Source organism: Pezoporus occidentalis, unplaced genomic scaffold, assembly GCF_034315485.1.
Source record: "Pezoporus occidentalis ecotype Australia unplaced genomic scaffold, CSIRO_AGI_Poc_V1 ctg53, whole genome shotgun sequence".
Lineage (NCBI taxonomy): Eukaryota > Metazoa > Chordata > Aves > Psittaciformes > Psittacidae > Pezoporus > Pezoporus occidentalis.
Genome location: NW_026915866.1, coordinates 1,196,040 through 1,212,899, shown reverse-complemented (window position 1 = coordinate 1,212,899; position 16,860 = coordinate 1,196,040). Strand labels below are relative to the sequence as shown.

Genomic DNA, 16,860 nt, shown 5'->3' with positions numbered 1-16,860 from the left:
ACTACCAGTAACACATTATCATCCTTGCAGTGCTACAGAATCCCACATGCACTGAGCAATAAGAGCATTTAAGGGCAGTTACTGCAAGATACATGATTCACTGTAAATATATCCATATGCTTATGTTGTGGTTAATTGTTATATGACCATTCCTAAGGGGTTCAAGTAATACAAAGTCATCACAGAGCACTGAAAATGGTTGCCACAAATACAATGCAATCAGTGAAGAATTGGCATCGAGTTTTCTTCTGTTAGTCCTGCACATATTAGTTACTTTGCCCCCATGTGCTATATAATATTTTTATATTACAGGCATGACAACAACTGGAACAAAAAATAACAAACAATAAAGGCTCTGATGAAGTACATGGATGTGAGAAAACTCTAGTCACTAGAATACAACCAAGCATCAGTTCTTATCTCTAGGTACAGAGGACACAGGCCATACTTACAGAAAGGGAAGTCTCAGAAAAAGGCTTGCACACGTAAGACGAATCATTTGAACATGAAATCCCAATGGAATACTGCAGTCGAAACTGATAGTGGCATAGTTTTGTTACATACACAAGTAAATATAAAGCATGAACAAATTTTATTTGTCCTTGCTACAGTTGCTACTGGAGTTTAATCTCAGTTTAATCTCAGTTCTGGTATCTATGATTCAAGATGGATGTTCAAAAATCAGAACATTCAGGGAAATACCATAATGAGAATAAAGAAAACTAAAAATTATATGCCCAATAGACACAGTGTCCTTATTTACATTTAAGAGACCTTTCAGGAATGAATTTGATTCTGTACTTGAGGAAAGAAGCCCTGCTTATTAAACAGCTCTTTGGTACAACATGAAAATAATAAATTGTCAATGGTCAAAAAACCCCTCAGATAACAGGAAGAAAGTAAAGGTGCAGAAATCTAAACACAGATGATAAGCAGCAAACTATTAATCCAAGCTTGAGTTAGATTCACTTTGCTGGACTCTTTCCTGTTTACAAACGGTGAAATTTCTCTGAAAATATGCTTTAGTTTGTGCAGAAGTCAATACAGAACAGGACCCTTCAAGATTCCTGGGTGAATGCAACAAAGGCTCTCCTGAATCATCAATCTTCCCATTTCAAGCTGATCCTTCAGGTACACAGTTAAAACTACCTAAAATAGAGCTGCACCATGAATCAAGAATAAGTCCCAAATATGGTTTGCTACATACTTCCCCAACAGTTCCTGCACGAGCACAGACTGGAGACAAAGGACAAAAATGGCTAGCACTGCACCAAAACAATACACAAAGGCACTATCAGACCACACAGAAATTATGAATCTATACAAAAAAATCTTTCAGACAACTCCCTTCAGACTAGCCCATCTTGTTTCAGTTTATGTCAAATACTACTTAAAAAATGAAAGAAAAAAAAAACGCATTCATTATTGGAGATGATGATGAAAGCTTCAGAACTGACCATCACTTAAAACTATGCTCTGCTCTGTCTATATAATTTGATTATGGTTATTTACAAAGCAATTCATAGTTTATAATTCAGAGACTTAAAAATATATTTTTGAGTTAAGGATTTCCTGCATTAAATATCAAGTCCATACTGGATGCAAGGTGTTACAGAATACTCACTAAGTCATACTAAAACAGGGAAAACCAATGCACTGGAATAAAACCAAGAATTTGAGTTGTGAAAAGCCAAGTGAATGACATGAATATGACAGTATTTCACTCCAAATTAGAAATCACATATTTCATACCTTGAACAGTAGAATTATCAATAGAAAATATATAATTTACTATAAAATTATGTGATAACCTTGACTTTTCAAAAATCAAAGATGGGCGTTTAAAATATCTCAACTGACAATTGAATTACATATTAATCGCTATTACCAAAACCATATTTCTGCAGCTTCCAGAAGCAAGCGTTCATCCTATTTACCTCTTCTAGAGCATCTTCAAGACCGATTCTCTACCTCTGTACATTTATGTTCACACTTGAACACATATGGAATCCTGTTAACTTATGTTAACAGATTTTTGTGGGTTTGTTTTTCATCAAGTGTTTTGGGTGGGATTTGTTTTTTTTTTTCCAAGTGCATTGTAAAAAATTTGAGAGGGTTTTGCCATTTTGTTTCTTGAAAGGTGAGAAAAGGCTAGGTGTTCTACTACCAATTAATGATTAAGGAAAAGAAATTGGTACATAGGCTTAGGAATACCATTACTCACAAGAGCACCTTCCTGTCCTTCTTGTTAATTACTCAGTATCACTGTTTTCATTCTTTCATTTTTCACCACTGCTAAGAGTTAACACAATTCATCCTTCCTGAAAAATTCTGAACATATGATGAACTACTAAACTACACGGGAGCTAATACTCCATAACCATTTACTGTATTTTTTTTAATCCGTATTTTGTCAATAAACTCATTATTACCACATCTAAGTGAACAAGATATTCTCAAAGACCATCACAGATGCACAATTGCTTACCTTCCTTCTTGCCTGCTTTGAGAAGGAAAATATCATAAATAATGTTGGGAGGGTCTTAAGTGTATGAATTGACATGAGAAAATATTTATAAAGAAGCACCTTGATCTTTTGAACATACTCATCAGAGCCCTATTCTTTAAAATACATGTGAGTATTTGCTCATGTCAAATGTATACAAATAATTTTATTAACAGTTAAACCAGCATAATTTTTGTGGACTACATGAATTCTTCATAATGAGCTCTAAGTAGTAAAACCTTTGCTTCATTGTAAACCTTTAAGTTAAACATGCAAATAGCTAACCAAAATCCTGAATTAACAAGGACTAAGAAAACAAACAATAAAACAAAAAAGTAGTTTCTCACCTTTGTCTTTGCGTAGAATGGCGATGACTGGTGAATGGGCAAGTCCATGAGGCTATTGGAATTTGTGACACTGTTACTGTTAGCGTGTTCATCTTCTCTACTGCTGTCGTCAGACTGATCAAAATCATCACTCTCCTGGTCCATTTCCTCCTCCTCTTCCACCTCCTCCTCTTGATCACCAGTACGTTCATCATCATCTTCTTCTTGGTTACAAGTGGATTCTTCATCCACTGTAATAAGTCTATTGTTGTTTTCTTCTAACTGTTCCTGCTGAGACTCGTGCCTATCATCAAATCCAGGTTCTTCTCCTCCTATCTCCCCATTCCTCCCAATGTGCTGCTCTTCTTGTTGTCGTCTTTGCTGCTGCTCCTCCTCTTCTACAACCCGATTCATCTGCTCCTCATCTACTTGGCTTGAGGAAGCATTACCACGAAGAGATCCACCAGTTCGTCGCCTCTTGCTGCCCACAGAGAGCAGTTCCTGATTCATTTCCAAAAGCCAGCTTGCTACTTCTTGGACCTTGGCTAGGCTATCTGAAGATGCAAATGCTTTCACATTCTAAGGAGACAAAAAATAAAAGGTGGAAAATTAGAAAAGCTGTATTATGTTAATTAGATAAAGCATTGAAAACTTATTTCAATGTATTAATCCTGATTTCAAACTCCAAGAAACCAGGAAGAATTCGTACGTGACACACAACTGGAGAAACCCGTACTGCAGGCAACTTGCTAGCAAGTTATATCTTCTATCAAACAGTCTGACCATGAACTCTGTAAGCACCACATTCTGCAAAATTCAGAACTGCTTGCCCTCCTAGAGAATCCACAAGAACCATTAACATCCATGTTAACAAAAGATCCAAGTATATTACTTGCTAATAATTGGACAAAGATAATTTTCAAATGGCATTTTATTTGACTACAGACATAACATTTATCTCAAAATTATTAACTGCTTCTGGCCTTATGCCTTAAGAGCAGGCACATTTTCAGGTATAATTCTAAGTTTTCTTTCTTGTTATTATATTCTTTCAGATAAATGAAAAAGAGAACAACCACTAAAGCATACAACCTACTAAAGCATACTCCCAAGTCTTAAACTGGCCACACTGATGCCCAGTGGTCTAAAGTAGACAACACCAGGCAGCCTGTGCAGGCCAGAAACAGCTCATACCTCGCCTGGCAAAAATCACTGCTACCAATGAAGTTCTCCAAACTTGAAGAAGTGATAAAAATTGTTAAATGAGGCTCAGAGAAGTTAAAAAAAACATGCCAAATTTAGGTGCATATTAATAGAAATAAAAATTAACACAATTTCCAGATTATCCACACATTTGGCTACACATGCACATGCAAACAATAGATAAGAACAGCGGAATATAACATATTCTAGCTAGACCTTAAATTTGGTATTAGGTTTCCAGCTATATAACCTTTGAGGTTGGCACATCCTGCCTCCAGTGCCCCTAGATTAAAGTTATATGCTGATCAAGTCAGACATGAACAACATGTAGTCAGATTCACATGCACACGAAAACATCTGCAAAGAGAAAATAACTAGGGTTTTTAATGTTTACAGAACCACTGTTCTCAGGTGGCCACAGACCGCACCACACACTCAGCAGGCTACACTGAGAGAGGGATTCAGACAATACAACACTGGAAAAGAGCATGACTTCTCAGCCTCCTTGGAGCAGGAGCAGTAAAAAAAAAAACCAACATATTACCATGAGTACAGGAAGATAGTCTCCTAATCTCTCCCCTGCCTTCCCCCCCCCCCCCCTTCTTTATTTAGAAAGTCCTCCATCTCTTATTGTTTAAAAATAACTAATAATAACAATCTCACAACAAAAAACCTAGAGCCTTGAATGATGGAGGTGTGGAACCGAAAAACTCCAACTTTGTTCCATGACATTTGTGAAAACATTGAACTTAGAGGTGAAGTGAGAAGAAAGCACCTGAAACCATAGCTCTAAGGTAAATTTCATTGTATGGTACCATGAAAGCCACTGAAACACATTTACAGAGATTTTTCAAGTCCTGCATCGAGAAGGATTCATAGATTCTGCACCCTTGGCCCACTTCCTCAAGGAAACATTATGTAAATCCCAAAGACATGGTTTTCAAGTTTTCACATATGTACACCTGGATGACACCCCCAAATAAAACTTAGAAGCTCAAAAGCTAAAATCTGTGTTCCAAAGAATGTGTCCACCAGCAATTAGCTCCAATCAATGAAGAGGAAGCTAACACTAAAAAGACAATTAAGCTCCACACACCAAGGCAAGGACATGATGGAAGCAAGCAGAGGCTGTGCTGACTCCTACTTTTTATGAGCGGAAAAAACACATTAGGACACTGGGGTGCACGTGACACAAACCAAAAGCTAATGACTTCAACCTTGGGAGCAAGGGGCATCAAAAGCAAATGTGTTTAATTTTCTATATATAGTAAGTGGCACTTGAAAAACAGTGAACTCTTCATAACATCACAGAGAAATATTTTCACTTAACATTTTTTCCCAAAGCCTGGAAACCTTAGAGTTTTGAAGTGATGTTTCATAACTCCATTTCAACAAACATCAAATTTCACTGCATATGTAATCTGACATTAGTGTAACCTATTTATCAGGCCTGCTACATAGTTAGGAGCTTGACAACACTACATCTTGCTTTCTCATTAAAAATAAGAGATTTGGATTTTTTAAAGCATTAAATATGAAAAAAAAAAAACAAAACAGCAATAATAATAAAGACCAAAAAAAGAGATTTATATCTTCACAATCTAGAGAACTTAGCTTCCACCAAAAATGATTCTGTAAATAGCCATGAATAAAGCTTAAAAAGTTTTCATCTATTTTTCCACTATCGAAAGCACTGTTTCAAATATACGCCTCAGTTATCAGTTTAGGATAATATCATTTACTTGATAAAACTTCAAATGCTGCATTTGTTTCATTAATTTAATACATAATTTCAGTTTGTATCTGTAAGCAACTGATGTGACAGGTAGCACTGAAATACAGAAGTAATAAAATGCATAATTCTGCTAAGTGCTTAAGTGACAAAAATAACACTATTGTTACTGTTAATATACCCAAATGAAATTCCAGCCAGTTAAGAAAATGAACACACACTAGTACTATTATATCTTTAATTATTCCTACATTTTTGTAGTGACTATCAATTCACAAAATTAGCTTCAGTCATAAATGATTTGAGTTTTACTCTGTATTTGCAGAAATAAGCTCAACTTGGTTTTTCCAGAAGCCTGTAAAACATATCATCAAAATTTAATTACATCAGAAATCATCAATATGCAAAGAGGTGATGCATTCACTAAAGAACAGATGGATGTACATTATCTGAGAGATTTGAAACATTAAAGCTGCCTTCTGTCATCTAAGTGCTTTCAGAATTAACTACTGTAAGCTAATTCACAAGATGCGATCATTTTCATATATAAGGTATATAATGAATAAGACAGGATTATTACTTTGCAGGAAGAACTTATTTACAAATCAGCTACCCAAGAACTAAAATGCTGTGTTTTCAGTTAGTACAGTGCCTCCTTCATTTACACCCTCAGAGCCCAAAATGTCTCAAAACAGCTAAACCCCAGCAGTCCCACAGAGGTAAGCTGTTGCTTTCCTACCCACCTTAGACCACAAAGAGGTATTTTTAGAAGGACACCAAAACATTGCAGTGCAGTGTCAAGGCTTTGCATAAACATGTAAAACTCATTAAACTTGGTCAACAACTCCCAGGTAAGTTTCTTAACACTTGTAGTGGGTCATATGGAAAAGCAAAATACATGGAATCCCCAAGGACAATGGAAGTCCCTGGACTCACACAACTGTAAAATCAGAGTTGATGAATGCATCCCCCCATATATATTGAAGATTAAGCAGAATTCTTTATCCATTAAATTTGCGCACAAGGCACTTTACAAAAATACCAGAATAACAGCTGCTGAAAACCACCCGTAAGAAACGCCGAGCAACACTGAGAAACTATAGAGAAAATGCCTCAGATTTATCTACAATAGGTTACATTCTGTACTGAGAGAGGAGGATGACAACTTCACTTCTTGCTTTATTACTGAAATATCTCTGTCCCTCTAGTAGATACAAAAGTTGTCAAACGTTTTTTACTTATGAAAACATACAACTAAGTAAAAATCGGGAAACTGCTGGTTTGTTAATTCCTTTTTTATCACTTGAAACTGTAAAGAAAAGGGAAATGAGGTGGTGATGAGGGTAAAGGGTGGGGGCTTTTGTTGTTTTCACAAAGTATACCAGAACTTGAAAAGATTTTAAAGAATTAACTTTCAAATTAGACAGGTAGACTGACTTGAAAACTAACCTAAGTCTATATAAATAACCCGATAAAAAGCTGACATACATTAAATTGAGTAATACCGAACTGAGGTAAATAGAAAGCAAAAAAGAAACATCCCACTCAAGCTAAGGATCTCCTATGATTCCATTTCAACATCCCAACCTACCTTCTCAAAGAAAAAATAAAATCCTTACAAGCACATTGGGCCCAAGATTGCCAGTGGTGCATTGGCAACTTAAAGTTAGCTCGTATTGAGCCAACAGTGCAGTAGGAACAGATGTGCCAAGCTGAGACTCGGCACCCACATAATAAGGCTCTAGGAAAAGGAAAGAGCTGTTATCTCCAGCTATGACCACTGAGACCTAAACTGACTCTCACAGCTGGAATGCATTATCTGTTTTAGTTTCACCCAGAAGGTGCTTGGGCCAGCTGTGCTTTAACTCTATTGGGGAGCAGGTGTGAACAATCAGCAGCTACACTTTAAAGTGTGCTCTGGATCCAAATCCAGACTAAAACATACAGTGCCAATGCACCCAACGACAGGCACACACCTGCACTGCCAGACACCTAAGTTACAAGAGAAGAATTTTGCTGTGTTGCGCAGGATGGGAAACTCGATAATAGTAATGGACCCAAGTCATACAATTTTGAGCTGAATACATTGTATAAGGAAAATAATAATGCTTTCCATATTTCACCAGCACAAAAGATTGATTAGAGCAAGATTAACATACAGCTTTAAAAACTTTAAGTAACTTTTCATCAAAACAAAGTACGTCGTTAATAATACATCTCATTCTACAAGCAGGCATGTTCTTCCTAAGAGCACCACTTCTTCCAAACATATATGCATCTCAAATCTGTCAGCTCCATTATTTGCAGCTCCAAGCTCCAGAACATATTAGCAACTAAAAAAATCCTCTGCTTTACCCTGCCCAACAAAGACCTGCTAACACTTTGTGGAGCAGCACACATAACTTTTCTGTTGGATTATAAGTCGTCCTGCTCACTTTTCCACTCTCCCTCAATACACTTTAACAACCAATTCATGTTGTTTATTCAGTCCAAAATGGCTGAAGTAACCAACATGAAATGACACTGCCCCTCTGATTACTTATGTTGAACATAAACCTGACAGCACACAAAAACCTAGATTCAGTTTTCATTAAGAAATAATCACAAGTAAAAGTTTCCTGTGCAAATTTAGTGAAGCCCAGCTGCCTCTAATCTTCTTGTGTGGGCAGTTTTAATTAGACCCATCCCCACCATAATCTGGCTCCAACATTGTATATACCTACTGAGGCTTTGTATCACGCCCTTGTGCCCTGACCTCCACTCCTAAATGTTTCTGAAAAAAGACAATTCCAGTTTTCCCACCACAGAGAGTCTACTATAAGGTGTCTCTCCCTTCTGTTCACCTAACTTCGATCACCCCCACTATCCTACTTCGACAGACCTCATTCCTTCTTTCCCTATTTCATCATCCAAACTTACATTTTTCTCCCAGGATTTCCTCTTAACACAGCTCCCTCTCTAATAATCCCATGCCTCATTTTCCCAATTCCTCTTAGCCCACAGTGCTAATTTACAGTCCCAGACACTTTGCTCCATTCTGATCCATTCCCTGCAGACAGTGAAGGGATTCGGATGAGCGACAATGGTTGACAATACCTGGGTAGTAAGCGTGTGGCAGAGCAACGTCCCTGGCTATCAATTTATGGGGACAAACACGCAGAAATCATTATAAAGAAAACTTTGTTTTAACTCTGGGCTGGAAAGACAAAAGGGTAGGGAGGATCTATCACATAATCCCACCTCTTTTGGTAAACACAGGTAAAATATTTAATATAGGATAAAATACGAAATAGCACAAAAAACCCACTAGAGAACAAGAATAAAAAAAGTAGTTCAGGAAATGAGTAACTGCTACAAGAATTTACATATCTTTAGCAGTTTTTCAGATGAGTGACATGGAAATATTAGAGGTAGCAGAGAGATTAACAGACCTTTCATGAGCAAGTTTAGAAGAAAGCTTGAGCTACAAGCAGTCAACTTACTTATTTTTTAGATTATGGTAGGTACGATCACATCAGGGCAATCCCAAGCACAACTACAGGCTGGGCAGAGAACAGACTGAGAGAAGCCCTGAGAGGAAGGACTTGAGGGTATGAGTTGATAAGAAGCTCAAGACAACCTGGCCCAGTCTCTTCAATACAGACTCATTTAGCCTTCACAGATAATGACTGTGGGAAAAGCTGCAGAAAGGTGCAATATGCTTCCTTTGCTGTGTACAGGCAGGGGACACACAGATTCATCCCATTCCTGTAGGCAACACAACCACCTGTAGGGTTCATGGACATACAAACACCAAATCTGAATGCATTACAGGTAAAATGGATTCCACAGACTTGCCTTACAAAAGCATGGAATGTCAAGTCTTAATGCTTTAAATGAAAAAGCCCTTTTCTTCCTCCTTGTGTGCTTTCTACAAAAACAGGACTGCTTGGCTAAAATTTTACAGAGAAGAGATAACCCACACAGAATTCTTGAGGGGGGGATCAATTTGAGTTAAAGTTGTAGAAGTTTTTATCACTCTAGCACAGAGAATTATGCTATAAAATGTATTAATAGAGACCTGGTGACAAAATTAAAGCAATCAACACACAGCTAGAAGAGAGAAAACCACCGATTTTTTTTCTGGGAACATATCTTCGTAAGTAATTCATTACTTTAATACTTGTATTTGAAGTGTTAAAAAAGCCTGAATTTTCCTTGATTCAAAAAGGACAAAAATATCAGTGCAAATCACTAATGAATAGTGTGTTACACCAGTTGGTTTTTACCTTAAAATCCAGTACTTAAGAAGATGAGAATTATTGTGAGATACCATGGTAAGGATGGGATGGAGGTCAGAGGGAAATGTGAAAGTGACCCATGAAGAAATGACTTAAAATCTCAATCTTCCACTAGTAAGGAAATTGTATTAAAAAAAAAAAAAAAAGTCCGCTTCCTCAAAACCATATCCCAAGTGATGGTAGCACCAATACAGTGTTATAGAAGAAGTGGGGAGCTCATATCTGTTTATCAAGAACACTGTTCATACCTTTTAACCCCCTGAAACCCAAGACCAACAGCAGAAGTACATGTTACTCCTTATTTTTAATTCTGCATTATTATGTTTTCATGAAGAAGAGTGAATGGATATAATTTAGAACAAAATCATTTAAATTCCTTGAAAGATATCATGGGAGGCAACAATCCACATTAGGAGGAGATCAGTATTATGACTGATCTTACTGTGTTCATATAAATAATTGTGTTATTTTTAGTAGCTTTATTAATAATGACTGTTATACAGAAGATGGCTGGTTTGTGTTTTCACTAAAAACTCTTTAAAGAAAGAGGATTAAGCTGTAAAATGTGACAAGTTAACTATCATGTGTGACTAATGAAAGGCTTCTCTCCCCTTTTAGCAGAAAAGGGAAAGTAGAAAGAAAAGCTTTGGGTTATTTAAAGGGTGCCAAGTTTTCCAGCAGCTATTGAAATCAAAACAGGCAACTCATCTGCACACAATTTTCAGTTACTTTGTCTTATCCTTTCTGCTTTGGCAACTGTATCATTACTTGGATTCTTGTAATAATTTTTTTATCTCTCTAGATAAGATCTTACCTCGCATAATGATTCTGTTGGGGGGCGGGGGTATGATTTTGTTGGGGATTTTGAGTGTTCCTCCCTATCAAATTAGAAGCCTGTACTACTACTACTGCTAGTGATATGACACAAGCACTTGCTTGCTCAATTTAGAACTGCAAGTTTCTATCTGTTAGCATTTCAGTCTCATGTAAACTATGCCTTCTGCGCATACTAACAAGGAAGAGCTTCTTGCCAAAAGCAAACATTAGATCATACTTATAGCAACACAGAGTATCTTTAGCTACGTTAGTTGAGAAGCACATGGGCTGAAAAATTCTCAGACTAGAAAACTAGGCATGCAATTTATTACACTCCCTTCAAAATTAAAGACACTACTGCATGCCTACTTAGCAAAGGCTGGAAATACACAGATTCATCCCAACTCTTATTACATGACACACACGTGTAGTACAGAATCCCTTAAAAAAAAAAAAAAAAAATCACAAATCCTCTTACAGTACAACAGGAGACTAAGCAGTCCCTGAAACTTAACAGGTTTGGTTAATTTGGGGGTTGGATTCATGCCTCTTCCCAAAAAGTAAGTAATTGAGGCCTGTGGGTCTGTGGTAGCTGTGACAGCTTTCCAAGCTGGCTCAAAAATCTCCACAGCACTAAGCATTGTGTTTCAACTTTCTATACATGCTTTCTGTCCCCAGATCAGACCACCCATATTCCCTTTAACAGAAGTTCTCATGGTCAGTTTTACAGCATCATCAAGAGCACTGCATATAGGGACCTCCCTAGCTGCCTGGAGCAACACCTGCTTAGGATGGGTTTATGCAGCATAAGACCTGTCATCTATAGCAAAGGAGCATGAGGACCTGTAAGGATGACACTGATAGTCTTGCAGAAGTAGTAAACTTGGGTTAAGCTGTGCTGGAGAAAACTGTGTCACGGGAAAACTATTGTGTTAACACACATTAACATATAGAGCTATAGGTACCAACAAAAGGAGCTAGAAATCTCAGCCCTGACATACCAAAAAATATGTTTACTATGCAGGAACAACTTTCTTTCCAACTATCTAGGCAAACACAGATTTTCTCCTAGACGAAAAGCAAGATCCAATCACTGAATGCTAAAATGAGAAAAATCCAAATGGAATTAACAATGAGGATAATTACTCACTGTAATAGCTTACTAGGAAGATAGTAAATTCATCACCACTTTAAGTCTTAAAATAGAAATACATTCCATCTTGGTTTAACATACACGTTCAACAGCTGAAGAACATGCAGCACATGCACAGCTACCCAGGCTTGGTTAGCTGACCACCTCTCCGTGGGAATGCACACAAACTAGAGCTGCTGTCAACCTCCTCTCTACTCCCAAAGTGACAGAGAGGCAAAACGTATTACCAAACTGCTGACTAAAACCTGCCCAGCTCATGCAGATTTATTTCACAGCCAGTTTTAACACACAGGCTAGCACGGCATGGCCAAAGTGGCCTTAATATAATTTTTTCTTCCATATTCACAACACTGATGAATGTGATAAGGGGGCTGGGATGCATTTTCAATGGGAAAACCTATAGACCTTAGGAGTACGATATGCTAAACTGCTTTGTGAATTCATTCGGTGTTACCTAGCCTGGTGCTGCTTTGCAAAGCTGCATCATAGGAGCATAAATAACTTGCAAGCAGAATTGCTCATTATTAATGCAAATATTCTGAAGGCAAAAAGCAAAACAGCATTTGGCAGCAAGAACACTGCCATTAAGATGCTTGGTCTGAAAACCTCAAGGTGATTTATAGAGTACCCAACTGACTTATCTGTCTCAGTTTCTTTCCTGTCCACTAATCATAGAAGTAATTTTTGGTACATTCCCCAGATTATGGGGTTTACTGATACTGAATTGTAATTCTACCAGATGGCTGGTGTCAGCTTCTGGCAAAACGGCAGCATGATTTCTTGGACTGAATCTCCAATTCAATGCTGCAGAAGTGCAGCACAAACAGGCATACAAGCAGAACAGCAGAGATGGCCAAAAACAAAGGTCAACTTCAAACACAGAGCAGAAAAGGTGGACTAAAAAAGGTCATCTTTAAATGAAGTGAGGGAACAGACCTTAAAGACAAACACCAACTAAGTTTAGTTTAATTTAAACTAACTTCAGTTAAATTTAAATGGGAGGAAGTGGAGGAGATTAATGTGAAATACTTAAATTTCCCCTACCTCAGAGATGCTTGAAAGAGATGTCTAGTAACGAATGACACACACAGAGATGGAAACACATACACCCTTTACACTAAAAAGTGTTTTAGCGGTTAAAAAACGGTAGGATTGAAGCTGAGGAAAGTGAGAATCAAGAGCAGTGACTACTATTTAAGAACATTTGTATTTAAATGATTAAAAATTTAAAGTAAGTACCCCCTTTCCAAGCCGCTCTTATACAACCTCTAATCACCAAGAATAATCACTCCTTTAACTCCCAAGCTTCAAGGCACAGAACAGTATTTTCAAGCCTCTGAATAAAGACGAATGAAGTAAAGAAGCAGCAATGCAGACTTTGCCATGAAAAATGCAATCTCTTTATTCTGTTGGGACACAGACTTCCACATCAGGCTAACCTTCCAGAAAGGGTTATTGTAAAAATAAAGAATTCCCTCCCAGAGATTAAACAGCCACCTAGATATCCGAACACTACTTTTTTTAAGTATTTATTTTTAATTCCCAATTCTTCTATGTTATTCCAAGCATACAAGATGATGAGAGGCAAGGGAAGAAGAACAAACCCCTCCAAGTCCTGCCAAGCTATCAGCAAGAACATTTTCTGCCTCAAGATCCACAGAGGAAAATGCTTACTCCGGGCTACTATCAAAAATGTCTCATTTAATCTTCTGTTTTCAGTTGCCTATTCTTTAGAAAAAGCCTGAAGGACAATTATCTATAACAGTCAGCTGTCATATAGTCCTAATTGCTAGGGGAAATAAATGAAGTCATTCTGTAAGTACTGTTAAAACAGCTGGGAGTAAGAGATGTAATATATTCTGGACAAAGATGATTTCTTATTTGTGTTTAGTTCAGAGTTATAAACTGACTTTCTGAAATAAGAAAAAGGTAGCCTGGGATCAGGTTGGGTTAGAAAGCATGCTTCATGTGAGCAATGCAAGATATTGGCACTGGTGTATTTTACCATTTTGGTGGGAGAAAAATACAGCTCAGCCTTATCCCTGTGAGGTTGCCCGAAAAGAACAAGGAGTAATATACATTTTATGAAGAACGCCTATCTGTTCACAGTCCTAATTCATATCTTATGAAATGCTCAGCTGTGTACATTCAATCAGATTTTGTGCAGTATCCGCTGGGCAATACTGTCTCCATTCTGAATACTGCATTTTCAAAGATGAACTCCAAAGGATGTCCTTTCTTCCAGATCTAGTCAATGAACTTGTTAAATGCCTTTTCATCAACAAGAAGCCTTTGACCTGCACTTTTTTCCTTTAATAAAAACAAGAAATACAAAGAGAAACAGAATGGCCATTTACCAGACTTGCTGAAATTTGTTAATACTTTGTATTTTCAGCATCTTCAACAGTAGAAAGCCATAAATAAAACAAGGTCACATACTACTGCTAAAAGCACACAACTGAAGAAAGTCCCCTTCCTGGTGTCTCACTTAAAAGCAAAACCACATAATTATGGTCTCCACATGGTATTAAAAAAAAAAAAAAGCAAATGCCTTCTCGTTAACCTTATGTCTCCAGAACACTGCCTACCACACATTGGTTCTTAAGTGTTATGTTGTCTGTGTCATGGGGAAGCTTTCCGGCAGTAGATCTAAAATGTGACCTTGCACAACAAGGCACTTGCTGACAAACAGCATGTGAGATTGCCAGGTTTGAAGGAAGATAATATCTCAACCTGTCTAAAAGAATCTGGCCCTAGCCCAAATAGACTCTTAGCAGGCTCCAGTGGACAAATAGAAATGGTTGCAATTATTGTTATTGATTTAATGTCCTTAAAATGGCTGAGAATCTTATTTCAGTAACTGATTAAGCAGTATGGTTCAGCAGCAGGGCATTTGCCTAATAACCTACAGAAACCTAAATTTGCTTAGCTAAACTACTTTTGGAAGCAAGAAAGTAATTTTTTGTATCTGCATGACCGAAGGTGAAAGTAGGTGCCTAAGCAAGAATGTAAGGTGGCCTTCAATACTGATGCCAGGCAGGCAGTCCAACTTTCTTTGAAATCCTATGAAGCCATTCACTCTAAATATTCTATGCTTCTGTTCTACAGCACTTTCCTACTACAGAAAGGAGGTGTAAGCAAGCAGTAAAAAACAGCTGAGTCCGATGCAGGAAAACTCAGACCACAGATACAGTGAACAAATAAATGATTTACCTGGACTATCAACTGAAAGAGGTACTACTACAGCCTTAATCTTAAAATTTGAGATTTGGATTATAATTTGACTGGGAAAAAAAAAAAAAAGCCCACAAAAAAACAACAGATGCTTTTCGGAGACTGATGTCATGTAAGATGCTGATACTGCTCTGCCACAGGATATTTTCAGTGGAGCTTCACTGAAAGGGCAGCAGCTATGCTGCACTGACACTTCACTGAAGTCAACTGAGCGCCCCCTAACCCATTCCAGACAAAATTAGGCAAGTCAATTTTAACTCACCAGTTACCTCTAACTCACATGATGTTGCTGGCACTGGATTAAGACTGGCTAATATAAACTGTTGTAAGGACAACAGACCTTACACCCTTCCAGCAGAGGGCAGGTAACAGCTAAGGACCACCTAACACCTTACATCACTGCAAAACAAATACCTATCTGTAAACTTGAAGCTATGCTCTTCAATAAAAGCAAGCCATACTTCATTGCTAGCATCATGGATCTAAACTTGACTGTTGTCAGAAGTCTCACCAGACCACCAGTCTGCAGAAATTGGAGTGCATGAGCCATTTTTCATGCCTATGTGGAAAGGCACGCAGAGCTAGGAGAGTTTCTTGGCAACAGTGAATCTGTCACACAACGGCAGCTGCAAAGAGGAAGAGGCTCCAGTGTCATTGCACCTTTACTGCAGGCCAGCCGATGTTCCTGATTTTTCAAGGGCATTGTCAGTACAAATTCATGGAGGTGAAGAGTAATGACTGTCCTTCATGGACAGCAGTGCTAAGCAGCATCAGCTGTATTGATCAAACACAGACTGCATTACTCCCAGTCCAAACCCCGTGCCTGTCCTTGATGCTACATCAGGCACACAGCATTCCACACAGGTCAGTTGCTACGTTGCACAGCTACCCTGCAGATCTTTTGAGACCAGTATGTTTCTGAAGAAAGTAAATGAAATTGCTCAAGCCCTAGTGAAGTGTGTGCTGATGTGCAGAGGGAGAGACCTGCCTCCTGTCTCGCTTCCTGTGTGCCACAGGGACCCACAACACAATAGGGAAGGGAGCCTGAAGAGTCAAACCTGCCGACACAAGGGAACAGAGCTCTTGATTCACCTGACAGACAAGACACAGTTCCAGCCTGGTAGTGTATTTTCTACCAAAAAAAAACAAAAAACCCCAAACCCAAAACCAAAACAAAAACAAACTAAACAAACAAACAAAAAAACCACCAAACCTGTTCAAGAAAAAACTTTGCAAAATAACTGATTTAAACCAAATCTTGAGGCCTCAGAACATCGTTTTATCACTACAATGTGAGTGACATGTGGAACAATGCAGCTGCAAAAGGTGGCCTTTTACTACAACTGTTTCTATTGACAGAAAGCCAAATTGGAGACTTTCTGAATAATACACTGGTTGTTGATAGCAACAGCACAATCAAAACTGGGGCAATCTGTCTTTGTCCTTACGACAAAACCTGGCTGATTAGGTTGTGTCCTATGACAGGCATAGCTTGAAGCCTAGAAAATGGACCTTGCCGTAACCATTTTCACCAGAGCAATGCAAAAAGGCTTTTAGGAACAATAAGAATCTCACTAAATAGCTCAACTTTTCAAGAGGCCCAGTCCTTC

At 38.0% G+C, this 16,860-nt stretch overlaps 1 protein-coding gene across 7 annotated transcripts in view; it reads right to left on the bottom strand.

Annotated features, from left to right (window-relative positions):
* Positions 1–16,860, bottom strand: part of FBXW7 (F-box and WD repeat domain containing 7) — a 173,608-nt gene that overhangs the window by 96,284 nt on the left and 60,464 nt on the right. For 5 of the 7 annotated variants that reach the window (XM_062637520.1, XM_062637524.1, XM_062637525.1 and 2 more), the window contains exon 2: positions 2,854–3,411. In XM_062637520.1, the coding sequence (XP_062493504.1) occupies positions 2,854–3,342 (489 nt within the window). In that variant the 5' untranslated portion in view covers positions 3,343–3,411. Of the gene's footprint in view, positions 1–469; positions 1,161–2,853; positions 3,412–7,358; positions 7,523–16,860 lie in introns of those variants that run through there. The other 2 variants (XM_062637521.1, XM_062637526.1) reach the window with 2 other exon arrangements.